The sequence below is a fragment of the Nelumbo lutea genome, chromosome 1 (genome assembly GCF_056320005.1).
Source record: "Nelumbo lutea isolate HS-2025 chromosome 1, American lotus-T2T, whole genome shotgun sequence".
Taxonomy (NCBI): Eukaryota; Viridiplantae; Streptophyta; class Magnoliopsida; order Proteales; family Nelumbonaceae; genus Nelumbo; species Nelumbo lutea.
The window spans coordinates 138,940,770-138,961,690 of NC_142684.1; the positions used below are offsets into that span (position 1 = coordinate 138,940,770).

At 42.4% G+C, this 20,921-nt stretch overlaps 2 protein-coding genes across 2 annotated transcripts; one reads left to right on the forward strand and one right to left on the reverse strand.

Moving 5' to 3' along the window:
* The first annotated feature begins 579 nt into the window (after positions 1–579).
* On the forward strand, positions 580–6,764 carry LOC148877894 (beta-glucuronosyltransferase GlcAT14A-like). The gene is made up of 4 exons (XM_088946141.1): positions 580–1,177; positions 3,967–4,042; positions 4,141–4,256; positions 6,262–6,764. Exons 1-4 carry the CDS (start codon positions 580–582, stop codon positions 6,762–6,764), a joined length of 1,293 nt encoding a protein of 430 aa, XP_088802267.1.
* Positions 6,765–7,655: 891 nt separating this feature from the next.
* Positions 7,656–8,099, reverse strand: LOC148877895 (uncharacterized). The gene has a single exon (XM_088970744.1). It carries the CDS (start codon positions 8,097–8,099, stop codon positions 7,656–7,658), a length of 444 nt encoding a protein of 147 aa, XP_088826870.1.
* Positions 8,100–20,921: the final 12,822 nt, after the last annotated feature.

A 20,921-nucleotide genomic window follows, 5' to 3' on the forward strand; every position in this document is an offset into this window, starting at 1 on the left:
ACCCAATTTAGTTTCCTATTCCATCTCTTCACGTTATAAGATCCGGAAATCACTTCTTCACAAAGTCCTACCTTACAGATTGATTTCACCTTTTCATATGTTGCTGTTTTACGGAAGGTGTTCTCATTTTTTAAGAAAGTAAGCACTTTGAGGTCTTTGTTTGGAGTTCTCAGGTCTAGGGAGAAAAATAGAACTTGTTTTGGTTGGACTTGGCATATGCTTTCTGGCTTCCTAAGTTTGGATAGATCAAAAATTTCGAAATTCCAATTTTGGTTTTAAACTGAACTACTTTATATAGTCTATCTACAGAGGTGAATGTATCAACTTTATTCAAAACCTATGTTTCGGTTTCGAAGTCAGTAGGGTAGGCCTAGATTAAATGTTAATCATCCCTCGGATATGGTGGCTTTGGTTCCATTAGCAAAGCTCTTTGCTTCTCTTTGGTTTTCTTACTCTTCTTTCTGGAGCTTCTTTCTCACTTAAGAAGATTTGGATTGCTTGTCTTGAGGATTGGAACCCTAAGAAGTCAGGGATTGATAAATAGGCCATTTCTATATTATTAACTACTTTAAACAAGTAATGAGGAAGAATGCCCATCCTCACTCTAAAAGGGCATTTACTCATAGAAGGTGGATTCCTCCATTTTTTGCAAGTTTGCTCGTGTTTGTTACTCTGTTTTTGGCAACATCTTTTGGGATTTTCTCCTCTCCCCATGGAAAAGATCCTCTTTCATTTGACTTCATTTCATTTGCTCGAATGGAGGATACTAGTGAGTTTTTTGTGGAATCAAACTTGAAGAGATCTTTTGGTCGGCCTAAAAATTCAAAAATGGAAGCATTAAGGATAGCTTATCTCATTTCGGGAACAAAGGGCGACACTCGGAGAATGAGGACTTTACAGGCTGTGTATCATCCAAGAAATCAATACATTCTGCATTTGAATCTTGAGGCTCCTCCTCGTGAAAGAATAGAATTGACCACAACTATAAAAAGTGATCCAACATTTCGTCAAGTGGAGAATGTGCGTGTAATGGCGCAATCTAACTTGGTAACTTACAGGGGCCCTAGGATGATAGCTTCTACTCTTCAAGCTGTAGCTATTATGTTGAAGGAGAGCATTGATTGGGACTGGTTTATTAAACTTAGTGCTTCAGATTATCCTCTTGTCACACAAGATGGTCAATAGTGAATCCAGATTTCGTCCTCAAATTTGGTCTTCACACAGTTCTTACAAGTCACAACACTTGCAACCATGCATTGGGATCATCTTCCCATGAAAGAAAACATACAAGTAAGGAGATGTTCCCAATGCACGGTTGTAAGTGTTGTGAGGAGAGTGTGAGGACCAATTTTGTGAGGACAAAATCAGATCTCGTCAGTAGTGGGCTTTTGCTTTTTATTTGTTCTTTTATTCTTCATATGGTTTTTGGAGTCGCTAGATGTATGCTTTCTTCATTTGGTATAATCCATTGTCTTGAACATTTTTTTTATTATTTTATTGTCTATGGTTGATAGTTAGACACTTGCTTTCACTCCTTAGACACTAGTGATATTCTTAGTAGTCATGGACCTTATGGTGTTACAATTAACAACTGAAATTTTGGCTTTACATTATTTTCCTCCAAAATGATCCAAGGATTACTCCAATGTAGTTCAGATCTATACTAATTATTTTGTAGAATTGTAGCTCTAGGTTATCTGGGTTGTTGGGTACTTGTGGAGGCTTCAATGCTTCCATATCAAGAGGGATAGGATGAGATTCTGCTCTAATTCCTTGGAATCTACAGAGGATGGTTTATGGGGTAGGAGTGATCTATGATAGGCCCTAAGAATTATTCATGTATCCAGAGGTGGAAGTTGAAACATGCGAAAGAACAAAATAGGATGAACAAGGGTTGTCCAAACATCACCATTTAGAGAATCTATTAGGAGAAATTACCCAATATTTTGTGGAAATCAACATCAAACATATATTTATAACTGTTATGCAGACCTTATAAACATTTGTTTTCTGAATCTAAGATTTCTTAGAAACTCTCAGTGTCATATAATTGAAAAAGACTCAGCATCATATAAAAGCTGGAAAGACTTAGGAACTAACTAAACTGTTTTGATATGTTCTAAACATAGGCCTTTGACTCATTGCAACTTCCACTCTACTTCTAATATAATTTATGCTGAAACATTGAAAAGAAGCCCATAACTAACAAAACTCTATTCCAAAAATCCCAAAAAAAAAAAAAATCAAACATAGAGAATCTTGATGGGTTGTTACTCAACGATTTTTTTGGTCATCAGGATACAAACCTAACCTTTGTTTTTGTTTTTTCCCCCAAGTGGACACTTTCAGACACAAATCCACATTTTTGCACTTGTTAGCCCAAGGTCTTACCATTGGTACAAACTTTTACATGGTTCACAAATTGGCAATAACTTGCTAGATTTATGTCTGAACCATATCACCAACTTGTTGGAAAGGCAGTTGGATATCCTTTGGGTGATAAGAAATCAAATGGGTGAGTTTTGACACCTCTAAATCTAATTTAGGCTAAAAGTAGATTAAATTAAACAAATTCTTAAGTTACTTCCTGTTTGGCATTGGGTTAAGATTTAAGTAACTAACCTTTGACTTCATGCATTACCTACACCTTCAGCATCGGGTTTGTTCTTGAAATTGCTTGTAGACCACCATATCTGAATTGGATGAGGAGTTTTTGTTTTTTGTTTACTTCTTTATTTATTTTGATTTGTAAACGGATGAGAAGTTTTGGTATTCAATTTGGGTTTCCAAACTTTTTGAGGGACTTGATCACAACCCTGGAGTTAATTGGTACCAATAAGTTGGACATTTTCTTAACCTCCATATTGAATACATAATACTCCAGTCATGTCCTGTCAGTGACACATTTGCTAGGTTTCCAAACTCTGGTTCAACTTTTCTCTGAATTACATGTCTTACCAGTTTAAATTTTAAATGGTAAAAGTTAGGATACACTAGAATACCTTAAGAGATAACTTAACAATTAACAGGTACCCACATGTTCAAGTGAAGTTAATTGTGAAGCTTCTTATATAAAGGCGATTTAGCTATATAATGGGCATATTCACTTTTCTCATCTGGAACTTGCCAGTGTCAGACATATTATGATGAGGGCATGAAGCTCTATTGAGTTGAGTTGGCAATGTCAGACACCTTGTCATATTCAAGTGTTAGACACTCGCAAATCCTATATCTGTTGTTTCCAGTTATTAGTTGTATACCATTGCATTAAGTATTAACTTTCACCTACATCAGCCTTTTCTAGTTTTAGTCTTTTTCTGTTGCATTGTCAAACAAACGGTACTTTTTGGCAAACATATATAATAACAACTGAATGTCTGAAACAAATTATATAAATTTATCTTTATTTTGTTTTCTGAAGCCCCTTTGGCAGGTACCTTGCAGTAAGGCCTGAAAACACAGTTCAATATCCTTGTTAACTAGTGGTTTAAAGTTGGAAGTTCCAGACATTGGTTAGAATCTCCTAAATTGCAACCTAAATAGTGAACAACAATGAGATTATATGTTCTATTCCACCTTTCCCACCAGCAGTAAGGAGGTCCAATAGAAGCATGTCTTGGTCAAATATGACAAGTTTTTTAAATATGTTTCAATTATCTTGACTGCGAAGTCATTTGGTATCTAAGAATGACATATTTGATAAAATAGACAATAAGTTACACACAGGATTTCGAAATATTGTATTGAGGCTTTACTGCTCTTGCTTTGACCTACATCCATGGATGCCATTGTCTAGGAGAAGTTTTAAATTTAGCTCACTGTCTCCATTATTTCTATGCTATAATCCTAGGTTATTGTACTATTACCCTGGAAATACACAGAAACAGACATGTGCATACAAGTTTATGCATAACTATGGTCCCTGTATGGCAAATAAATCTTATTCAATTTTCTTTTTTTGCACAGATTTGCCTCATGTTTTCACTAATTTGTCCAGGGATCTCAATTTTATTGAACATACACCCATTATTGGGTGGAAATTGTAAGTACATGACTGTATAACATAAACATTTCAAGTTTTTGTCATCTTCAATTACACCTTTGGTATACCCTACATAACAATCTTACAAAATTTTACAGGAACCAAAGAGCAAGATCAATCATCGTTGATCCAGGTCTTTACTTATCAAAAAAGTCTAATATTTTTTGGACTACTCAACAGCGTTCCCTTCCAACATATTTTAAATTATTTACTGGTAACAACATCTACTTGATTATGTCATACTGTCCTCATACAAGTGTAATAATTTGATCTGATTGATATGATGAATTTACACAGAAGTTCTTTCGAAATCAAGCAAGCGAAGACCATATACATATTCATTACATGGTAGCACATAATCAAGCTGGTTTATGATATGGTTGAATACATCATTTGAAGCAATTGTTGGCTTTTTGGTCTATGAAAATCATATCAAAATTTTCTTGTAATTGTTAAATTGCACACTATAATTTGAATTATGTCCAGAATAGGACTTGAACTCAAGGTTTTTGGTATGGATTTGGTGTGTGGATTTTATAATCAATTCTATAATCTGGTCTAATTCTACAATCTACCTACATGAGAAAATAGTGGGTTTATAATCAATTATACAATCTAGCACCATTCAGTCACTTTCTGCATGAAGTCCTATTAGTTTTCTTCTGCCTTTGCTTTTCGTAAAGTATTTTGTTGTGGTCAATGTCACTGGCAAGTTTTGTTGCACTGAAACTAATGAAAAATATCAAGTCATAATATATGGGGTATTTGCTAGCCTATTTGCATAGTCGTCGAGGTGATGCCTAGGTGACAAGGTGTCCTTTGAGGCTCGCCTTGCCTAATCGCCTAGCAGTTTTGTACTTTCTATTATAAAATAATTTTTATTCTTTATTTTTTGAGATTATAACTATAAAATATATATTATTTAACTAAAATATTCATTCTGTGTGTTTATATACTAATTTATTTTTATTATTTTCTTGTTTGTTAGGGTTTAATCAACACAAACATTGCTAGATGCTGTATTGAACCCTCAAAGACTTCAAAACCTGAACCAATAAGGAAGGAAGAACTTAAAATTTTGTATAATCAACACATTTTCTTCTTCCATATATTCTTCATCAACACTACTACTACTACATGACCCATGAATCTCCACTGCAACAGACTAGCAGGAGCTCAAAGGGTTCAAGATGTTCATCTCATTGTCATCTTTTTGTGGGGTTAATTTCGGCCCAAAAGCACACGCCCATAATAAACCATTCTTTTTGTGCAAGTTCTATATTAAAATACTACAACTTAAAATGGCTAGTAGTAGTTGGGAAAACCACCAAATCACCAAGGTGGGGGTATAGGGATGATGTGATTTGAGTGTTGGATGGTATTAATTTTTATTTCAAAAACATGCCTTGACATGTAATCATGTTATTTTTGGTCAAGCTATGTTGTTTTATATTGTCTACTGAAAACAGCCTTATTATCAACCATTCAGACTACTTGTTCACTCAATATGATATATGCTTAGTCTTTAGTTTTTTGTGTACGAACTTGATTCATTCTTTCATCCCCTTCTCTTTGAAGAGTCGTTTGGTTTTCTTCAACATCTTTTTTATTTTTTTTCTAACAAATATATGTGTTTCTGACTAATGCCTGGCAACTTTATCATATGATATCAGCACTATTGAGAAAGAGTACGTAAGATTTTTTAATGAGAAGTTGTGTTAGTTATTAAATGGTGTGTTAGTCTTCTCACACATGCTTCTGGTGTAGTATTGGGTGGTAATTTTTTATTGGCTATTCCACTCTAGTTCCATCAGGATCCTTGCAGAAGCAACACCTCCTATTTGATCTCTTGGATCAAAGCTCTTAGGCATAGAATAGTGATGCCCATGTTTTGACTTAGCAGTTTCTCCCTACTAGAATTATCTTATCAAAACCGAGTTGCCCATGTAACTGAAGGATTAAGTCTAGTGGTTTAATCGTCCTTGACCACCACCTTGAGGAGCCCTTAACCGTTCCCTTGTACATTTTGGGTTCTTAATTCTTATAACCCATGGTTGTGCAACTCTAATGCCCACAATCATAGAAGCTACTTCCGTCTGTAAAACTTACTTTATGAAGTTTTTTGCCTACTCGTTTTTTTCTGTGGAAGTCATTCTCCAAAAATCTGTCTTAATCTCAATCTAAATTATTGACAAATTTATTTTCCTTTTTTATTACAGGTTCAGCATGGGTGATGCTCAGCAGGTCCTTCCTTGAATACTGTATATGGGGGTGGGACAATCTCCCCCGAACTCTCCTTATGTATTACACGAATTTTGTCTCATCACCAGAAGGCTACTTCCACACTGTTATCTGCAACACAGAAGAGTTCCGTAACACTGCTGTGAGCCATGACCTCCACTATATTGCTTGGGACAATCCTCCAAAGCAGCACCCCCGCTCTTTGACAATGAAGGACTTAAATGGCATGGTCAAAAGCGGTGCCCCATTTGCCCGGAAGTTTGCCAAGGATGACCCAGTCTTAGACAAGATTGACAAGGAGCTTCTGGGTAGGCCCAAAGACCAGTTTGCTCCTGGTGCATGGTGCATTGGGAGTTCAGATGGAGGATCTGACCCCTGCTCCTTGAGAGGTAATGATTCAGTATTTAGTCCAGGTCTGGGTGCTGAGAGGTTGAAAGAACTGTTACAGAAACTTTTGTCTGAAGATCTTTACAGCAAGTGATATTCATTTCAAACATCAAATTCAGTCAATCGAAGTGTACATTGATGCATTAGTGGAGTTGTAAAAGGTTCATGTAAATTGATGTGGTTATAATCAGGTTAAATTTACAGCACAATAGCTAATGCATCTATCGAAATTAATCTAGGATGACCTGGGAAACCCTCTGGTTGGATTCTTGATGCTTAAAATCGGGTTTAAATTTGAAAACTTGAGCCTGACCCGATAAGGCATTTGAGAGCACAAAGTTCATCATTTAAGGGGTATTCTGTACCATGGTCTTAAATAGGTGTGGTATGGTTGAAATTGAAAACATGAGAAATAAGTGATATTTTGAGTTCTGGAACTGGAACCACTGAATCAATGATTATTGTTTTTAGAATCAAAATCTACATAAAAAGCAAGTGCCCAGAAATTGGTTATTGGTTCTCCTACGAGAAACACTTTCTGACCTCCATACCTCCACCTTTTATTATTGGCAATGAAATTCCATTTCAACTTATGGGGGCTCTCTGTTGAATCAAGACCCTTTAATACTTTCATCAACGTCACCTGTTTGTATTTACCAAAATAACTCCTGCTATCGGGACAGCAAATACCTGCAGTTGCAGATGAATTTGGCCATGCCTTCTCCAAAAATACGATTTTGATAAAAAAAAAAAAAACAAGCACCGAATGTTGGTAATTAAACTGGGAAGATGAACCGTTCTGACTAGGTAGACACAACCTAGATAAGAAGATTGACTGAAGCTCTTCTCAAATAATAATCAATTAATCATCCGAAGAGTTTATCCTTTTGTCTATCTTTAAGGCAAAGTTATGAATTAGAAAATAGGTTACAAGAAGGAAAAAGCAATCAGTACAGTACAGATAACCATGAAAAGAGAAACTTCATCAAAATTCCAAGCCCTTAACATCGGTGGACTTAGGGTACCCATCATATTCCAATTTTAACGACAAGGTGGCCGAAATGGCCCTGAATTTCGACCTCAACGCATCCATTATTGCCTGGACACTCTCGTTTTCTGGATCCAAAAATGGGTATTTTTCAATCAATTCTTCCATCTGTCTGATGTTTTTCTGAACCCTGGACGAAAAGCAGCTGGAGTCAACTCGAATTGCAGCGTTCCAGACATCGACGCAACCTCGATAAAACCCTAATTCCTCCCCAACCTCGAACCCCAGTTTGAGACCTACTTCTCTCCCTTCTTGCTTCCCCAAGACGAGACCATCGTTAAAACCGTCTTTGTAACCCTCCTGAAAATGGGTCTCCTCTAAATTAACAGAGGAGTCGAAAATATCCTCCAGGGGTTTGGGGTTTGCGGGCTTGGAATCCATGATCAATCGATGGAGATACAATGAAGAGGGACCGCGTTGATGCCAGGAAGAACGTGGATTACTACGTGTTTCCTCGTGCTTCAGTCCAGGGACGCCTCCCTAAATCCTGTTGTACTGCTTGACTGTTTCTTAATGTTATGGTCATAGTTCACAATTCCACGCGTTTCCGAGTTAGAATCCTAAGTTTTTGAGATTCGATTTTTAGGTGGCGTTTGATAAATTTGAAATTTGAAATATGAAATGTATTTTTAAATTAAAAAAGGGATTGATGTTTTTTTTTTATTTTTTAAAGATTTGGTAAATTTGAGTTCAATTTGTACTATTTTATATAAATAAAATATTAAATTCAAAAATATGAATAAATTATAAAAATAAAAAATAATTTATTGAAATAAGAATAAAATTGAAAAATACATATAAACTTATAAATTAAAAATAAATAATTAAAAGTTAAAATAATAATGAAAATAATAATAAAATCCATGAAGCAATGAGAAAATATTTAATAATTAGCAAATTAATATCTTAAAACTATTAAAATATTTAATAATTATTAAAAATTAAAATAATTAATAATTAATACAAATAAAAATTATAAAAAATAATAAATAATTTATTAAAATAAGAATAAAATTGGAAAATATCTATTAAGAATTAAAGTAATAATAAAAATAGTAATAAAGTTTGAAATAATTCAAAAATATTTAATAATTAGAATATCTTAAAAACTACTAAAATAATTAATAATTAATTAAAATTAAAATAATTAATAATTAATTCTACTTATTTTGGCTTACATTAGTTGTAGAAGTGCGAATGGGGTGGAGAAGATAGTGGTTGGGAGTGGAGAAGAGAGAGAGAGAGAGAGAAAGAAAGAGAGGGAGGGAGGGAGGGTGTTAACCGCCACTGCTGAGAGTTGTGGCGGCGATGATAGGATTTCACAGCGAGGCCTCTTACATCAAAGATCGACAGCGAACTCGAAGCTAAATGGGGTGAAGAACTCGAAGCCATCAGAGTCGAATCTCTACCAGAGATTGACAGCGAAGAACATGCCAACAGAGGTGGAGATCGACGATTTTTTCTCTGTACTAGAGAAACTTGAACAAAAATGATCGTGAAGGACCAGAACCCTTTCTTCGAGTTCTCAGAGAAACTTGCATAAGAGAAAATTTGAACAAAGGCAGAGATTGAAGCTACTGAAACCCTTTCTTCGAGTTCTTAGAGAGAGAGAAAGAGAGGGAAGAATGAGATTTGATAGATTTCCGGTGACATCTCCATCGTAGGGTTTCTTCAAGTTCTCCATCGCCATCTCCCTTCTGGATATGATTTGTCATTATTAAAAATATAAAGGATATTTTTAAACTTTCGACTAGGTCTAAAACGCATCTGACTGCAATCAATGCCTGGCCTAGGTCTTAAAGTTTAAGATTTGAAAGTGGTATTCATATCAACTTTAAGACATAACCCCAAACGCTTATTATCTCCGAAAATTAAGTTTTTCAGAGTTAGGAGGCAAATTCAGCGTTATCAAACGTGGCCTTAATGTTTTAATGTTTTAGATACTGTCTTAAATTATCCCCAATTGTTTGATAATTGACTAAATCCCCCTCTATCGTTAGCATTCCATCACACTCCATTCACATGTGATATCATATGATTATAGATTTAAAAAGAAACTCAATATTATCCTTTTGTGGTTGATTTATTTTCAAAATAAAAATCAACATCCACCTTCGCCAATAACAACACAACCTTCAATCTTTATTCAATTAAAGGCAAGAATACAAATAGAAATGAAGCTAGCTAGAGCTAAGATGGCATCCTCAAAATCTAGTTTTGGCATGGAAGGTGATCCTTCCTATTCTCCTGTTCATGAATCTTTGCAGTAATAGAGAAGGGAAGTGATCCCATTTACTAGTTTTTGGGTTGTAGATGATTTCATTAGACATGTTTATCCATTGGAAAGCCTTGCTTATGGAGAATAAAAGCTGGAGTACTTTAAAGTAATTTCAAAATATTAGGGGTGAATAAATCAATTTCCTAAAATTTAGAGATAGTTTAAGAGATTGAAGTTTTTCGAGAAAGAAAGAGATTGAGCTAGAGAGTTAACGCGATGGCTATGGACGACTGAGAGAAAAAGGGGGGGAGAGGAGATAGCTAAGTGAGAAACCACGGGGAGAGGAGATGACTTAATTCATTGTTCAAGAGAGGGAGAGAGGGGGCATAAACTTCTCCGAGAAGCGAAACAGCCTATAAAGAAGTTTCAAGAGATTGATGGGGGAGAGACAATCACACGTATGAAATGGTTGTATATGAAATTGTTAATCTACTCACACGAGTAGATTCGATTTAGCGCTTGGAGAATACACGCATTTTGTGTGTTATATATATATATATATATATATATCAAATGGTGGCCCGACCATCCTGGTCTTGAAAGGACTGAATTTGGATAAGTGTTTTCAACCTACCATTGACCTGGCTGGTTGAACCGTTCAAACTGTTAGCTGGTCAAGATTCCGGGTTCGAATCGAATAAAACCTGGAGAAATGCCAAAAACCATTGATTTTGTCAAAAAATGTCCAACCTAGACGGTTGGATCGCTGATCCGGTCAACCCGATGGCCGGGTTGCATACCAACTATATATGCAAACTTCAAGAGCCCATAACTTTGCACTCCGATGTCTGATTGAGGTGATTTTTTTTTATTTTGGGTAACTTTTCAAGATCTATATGTCCCAAGGCGTTGTAGATGCATTGCCCCGCTATTTTTGTGAAAAAAAATCCTTTTTTTGTCTTAAATTATAAATTTTAATACTTTTATAAATAAAAATTAAATACTTAAAATAATACATATATGATGGAGGATGATTTGGCCCGACCCCTTGGCCATGCGACACGTGGAAGCAACCGAGAGTGACATGGCAGAAGCGCCAGCTCGGCACGACAGAGGGCCCACAACCCTAGCTCTGAGAAAGGGAGTCCCAAGCTCCCCCAAAAAAGGAACCCACGACCCGAGCTCTCCCTTGGAGGTCTTGAGCCTTACAAAGAGCGCAAAGGGCAAAAACCCGAGCTAACCACCCCGGGTCAGTTCGGGCCACACTTCTATCCGAACTCAAGACCACCCCGCACACCACTTCAGCTCCAACTCGCATGACTGAACAACCATACCTGATGCCCAGGATGCCTGTACACGGAGGCGGCGCGCCTGACTGATTAGGGGTTTGACACATGACAGCTACCCTCCGACGGCCACTTGCCACCGCCATCTCAGACGTGGCAGAGACGGCCCTAACAAGGATAGTGGCGGTTATGACACCCAAGCTAGAAACTGACAGAAGTTATGACACCTGAACTAGTGTCTGGCAGAAAAGATGACACCCGATCTGGCAGAGGTGATGATGCCCGATCTAGCAGAGGTATGGGAGTGAGTGTACCAGGGTGATTATAAAAGGCCCCCTTCCCCCAAAGGAGGTATGTGATTCTTGTGCTTTCTGGTCTTGAAGTCCCTCATTTCCCTTGCCTTCTCAAGAGCACTAACTTGAGCTTCGAAGTGTTCCAATCGAGTTCCTCCCCAAAAGTCTCCATTTTCTTCCTTGTTTCAAGCACATCCAAGTTCATCAGAGGCAAGGTAACCAATAGCTAGGACCGACCGGATTGTGCATCATCATTTGGCATCGTTTTGTGGGAACACTTCAAAATGCCTACCCTAACCTTTAACTCTCTCTCTCTCTCTCAAAGAAACCTTAGCTCCCATGGCTTCCTCTAGCAGCAACAGGCACAACGTCGAGTTGAATGTTGTAGGGGAACAGCCTCAGCCCGCCACTGTATGTATCAGACAGTCCACCGTCCCCCTATTGGCGGACGGAATCCCTAGCCTCAATGCACCGAGTGCGGTGGCACTTGTGAATGTTCCCCTTCCCCCCCTATCGAGACAACTTTCGTCGAATCAACTGTTGTCCCTCTGGCAACTAGCCAGAACCAGCTTGATGACTTGATGCAGTGCATGCGGGCAATGCAAGCCCAAATGCAGCAATTCCAGCAACATCAACTCCATCAGCAGCAAATACTGCACCACATTTCTCAGTGTCACTATCAACAACAGTTCCCCCAACTGCCTCCGAACCAACCACAGCTCCCACCTCGGCACCCTGCTCCGAAGCCGGTCAAGCCCTCCCCTTAGGGCGGGCGCCTTCACCGAGGGGAAGCCTTCCAACTTCAGAACCTCTCTAGGAGCCAGGCCTCATCCCCGGGTAGGAGGGAAAGACCAATTACCACCGCCTCGCAGCTCGCTGGCAGATCAGGAACCTCCTTGCCAAAGTCAGCACCTCGACAGTCTAAGTTCGAGCTCCCACTCACAAAGAACCAATTTGTCATCCTGGCCGCGGACTACCAATAGTCCAAGCCGATCGAGCTCGGCAACACTAAGGCAAGTAGCGCCAATACCAGGCCTTCTAAGCAGCAGCGAAGAAACTGGCGAAGTCATCGTACTACCACCCACATCCTGCCCGAGCTCCGAGATAAAGAAGAAACAAGCTCGAACGAGGTAAAAGTTGCCCCTATTCTCTCAGTTCCTTCCCCCCTGTCATCAAAACTCCTTGCGGTTCCCATGCCCAAAGATTTCAAACTCCGTCCCATAGACAAGTATGATGGGTCCTTTGACCCCAATGACCACGTTGATGCTTTCCAGTCCCAAATGCACCTGGCGAGGGCCAGCAAGTCCTGCATGTGTGTGACCTTCACTACCACCTTCCGAGGAGTGGCCCACACCTGGTACAGGAACTTGGCCCCCGGGCCGATAAGAATCTGGACCTAATTTGTGCAAGTCTTCACCACGCACTTCGTTACTAGCAAGCGGTGCCCCCGAACCGAGAAGAGCCTCCTCAGAATAGTCCAGAGGGAAGGAGAGTCCATCCGGGGCTATGTCAAACGGTTCAATGATGCGTGCTTGCAGATACCGCATCTAGACCCCATGGTACAGCTCGCAGTAGCCAAAAGGGGTGTGACACACAAGGAGTTCAGGTGGCACATGGTAGTCAACCTGCCCGCGACCGTAGCTGAATTCCTCAAGCTCGCGGACAAATTCATAAGAACAGAGGAGGAAATCAACCAAAGGACTGAAAGCGGGATCGAAAAAAGGAAGAGGGAAGGTGAACCCTCCAACCCAGATGATAGGAGAAAGAAAGACCCAGCTCGGGGAACAAAGCCAAGCCTGCCTATTTCCAGCTCCCTTAGCAGGTCAGATGGACTACACACCCTTAAACGCGAAGCGGGCCGAGATCTTAATGACAATCAAAGACGCCCTGTACGTGAAATGGCCACCTCGTCTGAAGGGAAACCCGAATGAGAGGAATAAAAACTTGTACTGCAGTTTCCATAGAGACCACGGTCATAGCACTGGACATTGTAATAATCTCCGCGATGAGATAGAAGAACTTATCCGTCGCGGGTACCTAAGAAATTTTGTACAGCATAATAATAATAACAATAATAGTAATAAGATAGGTTGGCAGGGAGAGCACAACAGAGATGCTCCCGAGTCTAGCAGCAGCCCCCGGAGGAAAGACCAATTCAGGGAACAATCCACATGATTGTTGGAGGATCGATTGTAGCAGGATGCAACTCGGCAACAGCTCGGGCATCAACCCGGGAGGCCGCCAGAGAAGAACAAAATCCCCCAAAGCGGCCTAGAATGGAAGACCCCATATTCTTCACCGAATACGATGCACGCAGGGTTCACTACCCCCACGATGACGCACTTGTCATAAAGGTGAAGATCAATAACTTCGAAGTCCAACACATACTCGTTGACTCTGGCAGTTTGGCAGAGAAGAGGTCAGACTCCTGGGAAAGGTCACAGTACCTATGGAAGTTGGCACGTGGCCTAGCATGGTAAGACTTAGTCATGATTTCTTGGTGGTCGTGACCCCCTCCCCCTACAATGTCATAGTAGGTCGGCAGATCACCCACGCATTAAAAGCCGTGATGTCCATTTACTATTTGGCCATGAAGTTCCCAATGGACTTCGGCATCGGGGTAGTGTGGGGCGACCAGCTCGAGTCCCGCAAGTGCTACATTGCCGCCCTCAAGGGAAAGGCCAAGGTGACCGATAACCTCGAACTGGAGTGACCAGTGGAACAGAACGAGGAGCGAACTGCACCAACAGAGGCATTTGTTCCCATCCCTGTCTCGTCAAAAGACCCCGCCAGATCACTTCAGGTCGGTGCGTCCCTAGAAGAACCTTTGCGATCCGAACTGGTACGCTTCTTACTCAGTAACTTAGATGTCTTCGCTTGGTCCGCGGCAGAAATGCCCATCATAGACCCTAAGCTCATAACTCACAAGCTCAATATTGATCCTGTAGTTAGACCCATTAGATAGAAGAAACACAACTTAGCCCCAGAACGTTGGAGGGCGGTCGATGAGGAGGTCGAGAAGCTCCTTGCAGCAGACTTCATAAGGGAAGTTCATTACCCGAGCTGAATAGCCAACCCCATTCTGGCAAAAAAGGCAAAAGGAAAGTGGCGCATGTGCGTTGACTACACCGACCTGATCGATCTTGCCCAAAAGATTGCTTCCCCCTCCTTAGGATCGACCGCCTAGTGGACGCGACCTTGGGACATGAGTTGCTAAGCTTCCTGAATGCCTACCCGGGCTACAACCAAATCAAGATGGACCCAATCGACGAGGAAAAAACCGCCTTCATAACCGAGTTCGACCTGTACTGCTACAAGGTCATGCCCTTCGGACTGAAAAATGCTGGGGCAACCTTTAAAAAGCTTGTGAGTAAGCTGTTTCAACCCTTAATTATCACAAAGATAGAATGTTATGTAGACGACATGGTCGTTAAGACACAGTTTTCACATGAATTAATACAAGATCTGCATTCTATCTTTCAAATTCTGCGTCAATTTAACATGAAACTAAACCCAAATAAGTGTGTCTTCGGTGTCACCTTGGGTAAGTTCTTAGGGTACATCGTCAACCAACGTGGTATTGAGGCCAACCCGGACAAGATAAAAGCCATCCTAGATATGAGACCACCCCGAAAAGTGAAAGAGGTCCAGAGGCTAAATGGCAGAATAGCCGATCTTAGTCATTTCGTGTCTAAGTTAGCACACTGTTGCCTGCCCTTCTTCAAGGCAATAAAAGGCAAGGGGTTCGAGTGGAACCCGAAATGCTAGCTCACATTTGACGAGCTCAAAAAATACCTCGCCAGCATCCCAGTGTTGACCCAGCTCGAAGAGGGTGATGTTTTAGAACTATACCTCTCGGCAAGCGACGAAGTGGTCAGTTCAGTACTGGTAAAGGAAGCAGATCGGGTCCAGCGACCCATCTACTATGTTAGTAAAATATTGCAGGAAGCAGAAACAAGATATCCGGGGATAGAAATGCTAGCCTATGCGCTGGTCATTGGAGCCCGCAAACTCCGTCCATATTTCCAAGCCCATACCATCATCGTCCTCACCGACAAACCCTTGAGGCAAGTATTACTCAGGCCCGAGGTCTCTGGTCGATTGACGAAGTGGGCCATCGAACAAAGTGAGTACGACCTCCAGTACAAGCCATGAACTGCTATCAAAGCTCTAGCCTTGGCGGATTTTGTTGCAAAATGCACATTCAGCTCCGAGGTCCTCAGTCCGGTTGAGCACGAGGCTCCTAGTTCGGGTGAGCTCAGTGCTCCCAGGCCGATTGAGTCCGAGCCCCGTGAGGTCGCCCCAGTTCAGTATACTCCTGGTTAGGCCGAGCCTGAACTAGGATGAAGAACCCTGGATCCTTCACGTAGATGGCTCCTCAAATCAGTAGGGCTGCGGAGTCAGTGTAGTTCTCCACGGTCCGAGTGGCACGAAACTGGAGTACGCCCTACGCTTCGAGTTCACAGCATCCAATAATGAGGCAAAATACGAGGCATTGATAACCGGGCTAGCCTTGGCGCTAGAGGTAAAGGCAAAACACATAGTTATCTACAACGATTCCCAGCTTGTGTAAACTAAGTTACAGGGGAATACAAAGCCCGCAAGCCAACTATGACCACTTACTTGACAAAAGTAAAAGAGGCCCTACTTAGCTTTCAGTCACACTTCATCAAGCAAATCCCAAGGTCAAAGAATGTTGAGGCCGATGCCCTGTCCCATCTAGCTAGCTCCAGTGACAACACCATGAGAACTGTGTACATAGAGGACTTACCTTGGCCTAGCATTCTCCAGAGGGTAGAGAAGGTCGCTCCTGTTGCCCAAGCATAACCGAGTTGGATTGATCCACTCGCAAGCTTCCTGCTATATGGAACCCTCCCCGCAGACCGCAACGCCGCCAGGAGGGTAGAGCGCCAGACAGCCAAGTACGTCATGATAGACGGACGGCTGTACCGAAGATCCTACACACTCCCCTACCTGTGTTGCTTGCGACCTCTCGAAGCCAAGCTCGTACTCCATGACATTCATGAAGGCCTATGTGGTGGACACCTGGGGGCAGGGCTGTCACCCAGAAAGCACTACGACAGGGGTACTATTGGCCAACAATGAAAGCAAATTCCGTCAGGCTAGTCAAGAAGTGCGAGAAGTGCCAAATGCACAGCAATATTCACCACCAGCTTGTCGCCGACCTCAAGTACCTCACCAACCCGTGGCCCTTCGCACAATAGGGTATCAACCTACTTGGGCCATTCCCGCCAGCAACAGGAGGAAGGAAGTACCTAGTAGTGGTAGTAGACTACTTCACCAAGTGGGTTGAAGCTGAAACTCTCGTAACTATCACAGCTCGAAACGTCCAAAACTTCTTCTAAAAGAACATAGTGTGCCACTTCGGGCTACCTCGGGTGCTGATCTTCGACAATGGCAAGCAGTTTGAGGACATAAAATTCTAAGAGTGGTGCCAAGACATGGGGATCCGGCAAAACTTCACATCGATTGCACACCCACAAGCAAACGGTCAGGCAGAAGTCACGAATAGAGCTATCCTCCGCGGACTAAAAGCCAGGCTAGACCGAGCTAAAGGGTTTTGGGCAGACGAGTTGCCTGGCATTCTATGGGCATACCCAACTACAGAGAAGACCGCCACCGGAGAAACTCTCTTCAACCTCACCTAAGGCATGGAGGCAGTCATCCTAGCTGAAATCGAAGTCCCCTCACTTCGGCTGGAAGCATACAGCGACAATAGTAATAACGACGAGCTACGTACCAACCTCGACCTACTTGATAAGGTGAGGGACCTTGCATACATTAGGACCGCAGCGTACCAGCAAAGGGTAGCTCGGTACTACAATGCCAGAGTTAAGAAACGAAACTTTCGTGTCGGTGACCTAGTTCTCCGCAAGATCATGGTACCTGAGCCCGGCATTGGAAAACTCGGGCCGAACTGGCAAACTCGGGCTGAACTGGGAAGGACCCTACCGAGTAAAGAGATCACTCGGGGGAGCATACGAGCTCAAGACCCTAGAGGGTAAACAGATACTCCGGGCATGGAACATCATCAACTTAATACGATATTACCTATAAATTATCAAACTAAGCAAGCCATGAGCCACTACCAAAGCCAAAGGGCCAGAATGCCGAGCTAACAAGGACCTCAGCACCGTAAGAGCTAGAATGCTGATCTAAAGATGACCTTGGCACCTCATCAATTATCAAACTAAGAAGGCCATGAGCCACTACCAGAGCCTAAGGGCCAGAATGCCGAGCTAACAAGGACCTCGACACCGTAAGAGCCAGAATACTGAGCTGAAGATGACCTCAGCACCTCATCAACGAAGCAGGCTACATGAGTATGGATCCCGGGGTGCATAGCCTAGGTGGAGAATAGATCGGGCGGATGGCCTTACTATGTTAACTCGCCTCGGGGCCTGTCTAGCAGTTCGACAACATAGTCAGTTCGGTAAAAAGAGAAAATGACTGCCCAACACTTAACCAAAAAAGGGGACTATTCATTACAAAACAATTTTGCTTACATTTCATTCCAAAAAGAAAAAACAACAAAAAACAACGGCAACGAGCTCACAGGCCCGGAGGTACATCTTCCTCGCCTTCAGAAGGGACTTCGACAATACCCAGAGGTCCCACTTCGTCTTCGGAATCCGCATCATCATCAACTACAGCAGCCATTTTCGGAGTGATGCGCGAAGTGGTTATGGCACTAATGTCAAGCTCGAAGTACGTGTTCCTTATCATCCATCGGCTTAACTTGAAACCCCTTCTGTACGAGCCCACCATCATGTCATCAAAGCACGGCAAAGCGATATAATCATTAACAGCCTTCACCTCGCCTCCTCGATGGCTTGAGAGAAGATCTCTGTCTTCTCCCTAATATCATCCTGAAGGTACTCGACTTGATGCTCCAGGTCCAGCTTCAGGTTCGCCATGTGTCTCACCACCAATCCTAAGGCCTTGTTGTCCCTTCGAGACCTCGTTAGCTCGATTCGCACAGCGTGGGAAGCCTTTTCGAAAACTTGCGCTCACTTCAAGCTCCTCTCTGCCTGGATTGTTAGAGCATGGATAGAGGAGTTCACCTGCCAAAATGAGAACAAATCAGCCCAGCAAAAAAAAAAAACTACTTCGACTTACCACCATGGCGTGAGTAGCAACACACGCGCCTATGTATTACGGAGGTAGATCGGCCCACGTCGCGACCTCCTCAGGGCAAGTAGCCTTCTTACTTTTTTGGAGAGCGTAGCTTGGCGTCAGCACGCTCCCAGCCCCATCTTGACTCCCCAAGCCTGAAGGCACAGCCCGAGTATAAGCCGTGTCGGCATAGGGGACCCCTACCGCTTCCTGAATTGGAGGGGCCACCTCGAGCTCCACAACCCAGGAAGGATCAGCACGGACCCGCTTAGCAGCTCGCTTCCTCCTCCTCATACCATCAAATAAGTTAGCACCTTGAGTCTTCTCTGCCTCCATAACACTTGCAAGAAGAGCTCGACGTCAAAAGATGAGAATAAAAAACAAAGCAAAAGCAAGCCTCTGAAGCAAGGAACCTACCCGAACTCAGACCGGCCTGGATAAGCTTGGCCTCTGTCCGGTAGACTTCGCATTTGAGTCCAAGCCGAGCCCAATCCTGGAGGCCCTTCACCATTTCTTCATCCAATGTGGTACTGGGATAAAAAATGGCCAATCCCCACTTGGCAGGAAACGGCCATCCCATAGCACTTCGAACCACGAAGTAGTCCCACTTCCATGCTGGGACCTTGTTTGGAAGATCGTGCAAAAGCTTGAACTTCGGACGAGGAGACAAGTAGTAGGATCGCCTACGCCCGGGCAGGGGACCCGCTTGCTTCTTGAGCATAAGAATGGCGGAAAAGATTTCTAGGTCCAAGGGAAGGTAGTATTCACGACAAAGGGAGATGGTCCTGACAAGGTTGCGAATGGAGTTCGGGTGGAGCTGACCGACAGTAACGCCGAAGTGATTCATGACCTCGACGATAAGGGAAGGGAAGGGAAGGCGCAGCCCGACAACAAGCTGCTTTTGGAATATCACGATCTAGTCTGGACCGTGCTCCCAAGGGAAGTCACCCAAGGGTAAAATATAAGTATACTCCCCGGGTAGGTTATACTGAGCAATCAAGGACCAAAGTCTCTTGGGCGTCATAGTGGAAGGCCCGAACTTATCTGGCATCCGACCTCGACAGGAGGTGGATGCCAAGCTACCCGACGTAACTCGGCCCACGGGCTCGAACTCAAGCTCTACCTCGGGCACCGCCTCGGACTCACTTAGGCTGTCAGCGCCAGTAGCTCGATTCGTGGACCCAGCATCTGACCCCCCTAGGAGGCTATCTAAACTACCCGAGTTAGACATTGAATCGAAAAGAAGGCTGAGGACTCACCAGGGAAAAGCTACCGGACTATGAAAAATGACGCGAGCTGACAGCCTTGGACGCGAGATCAAAGAACGAATGCTGAAGAATGGTGAAGGAAAGTGACCAGGGCCCCCCACTATTTATAGCCACTGTACTCGCACATCAACGGCCAAGATCAAAACCATCCAATGACTCCCCACTATTTAAAATTGTTTGGCGCCCGCGCGTGAGTATACCTCCCATCTGGTAGAGGTATGGGAGTGAGTGTACCAGGGTGATTATAAAAGGCCCCCTTCCCCCAAAGAAGGAGGTATGTGATTCTTGTGCTTTTTGGTCTTGAAGTCCTCATTTCCCTTGCCTTCTCAAGAGCACTAACTTGAGCTTTGGAGTGTTCCAACCGGGTTCCTCTCCGGAAGTCTCCATTTTCTTCATTGTTTCAGGCACCTCCAACTTCGTCAGCGGCAAGGTAACCGACAGTTAGGACCGACTGGATTGTGCATCATCAATATACAATATCTAAAACATAATTATACATTATTTATTGATAAAATCTAAATCTGTATTTATATATATATATATATTGATGTGGCACGATTTGAATTATTCGACCCGGCTAGTCAAACTAGTGACCCATGACCCAGAGGCAAAAATGGTTCACCCTCTGGGTTGGTTTTTAAAACACTGATTTGGATTTTTCAAGGTGGCAGGCCACTCACTTATGCTGGTCAATTATTGGTTTCTTTCATCTTTTTATCATCTAGGTGAGATTATCAATTGATTTTTTGGCAATACCTTCGTATTGTTTTAACTTTTATGATACATTTTTTATTAGTTATATATCTCATATATCAAAAATATAAAGTGCTCAATGGAACTAATTATGGAACTCTAGATAATCAGGTATGGAGATTAGATAGGAGATCATCCCCCATGATTTCCAATGCATGGTGAGATGTGCATGTGGGGCGCTTAGGGGCACCCTCTATGGGGTGCCAATGTGATCTCTTACATATGACTCAGTAGTTGATGTGGGCACT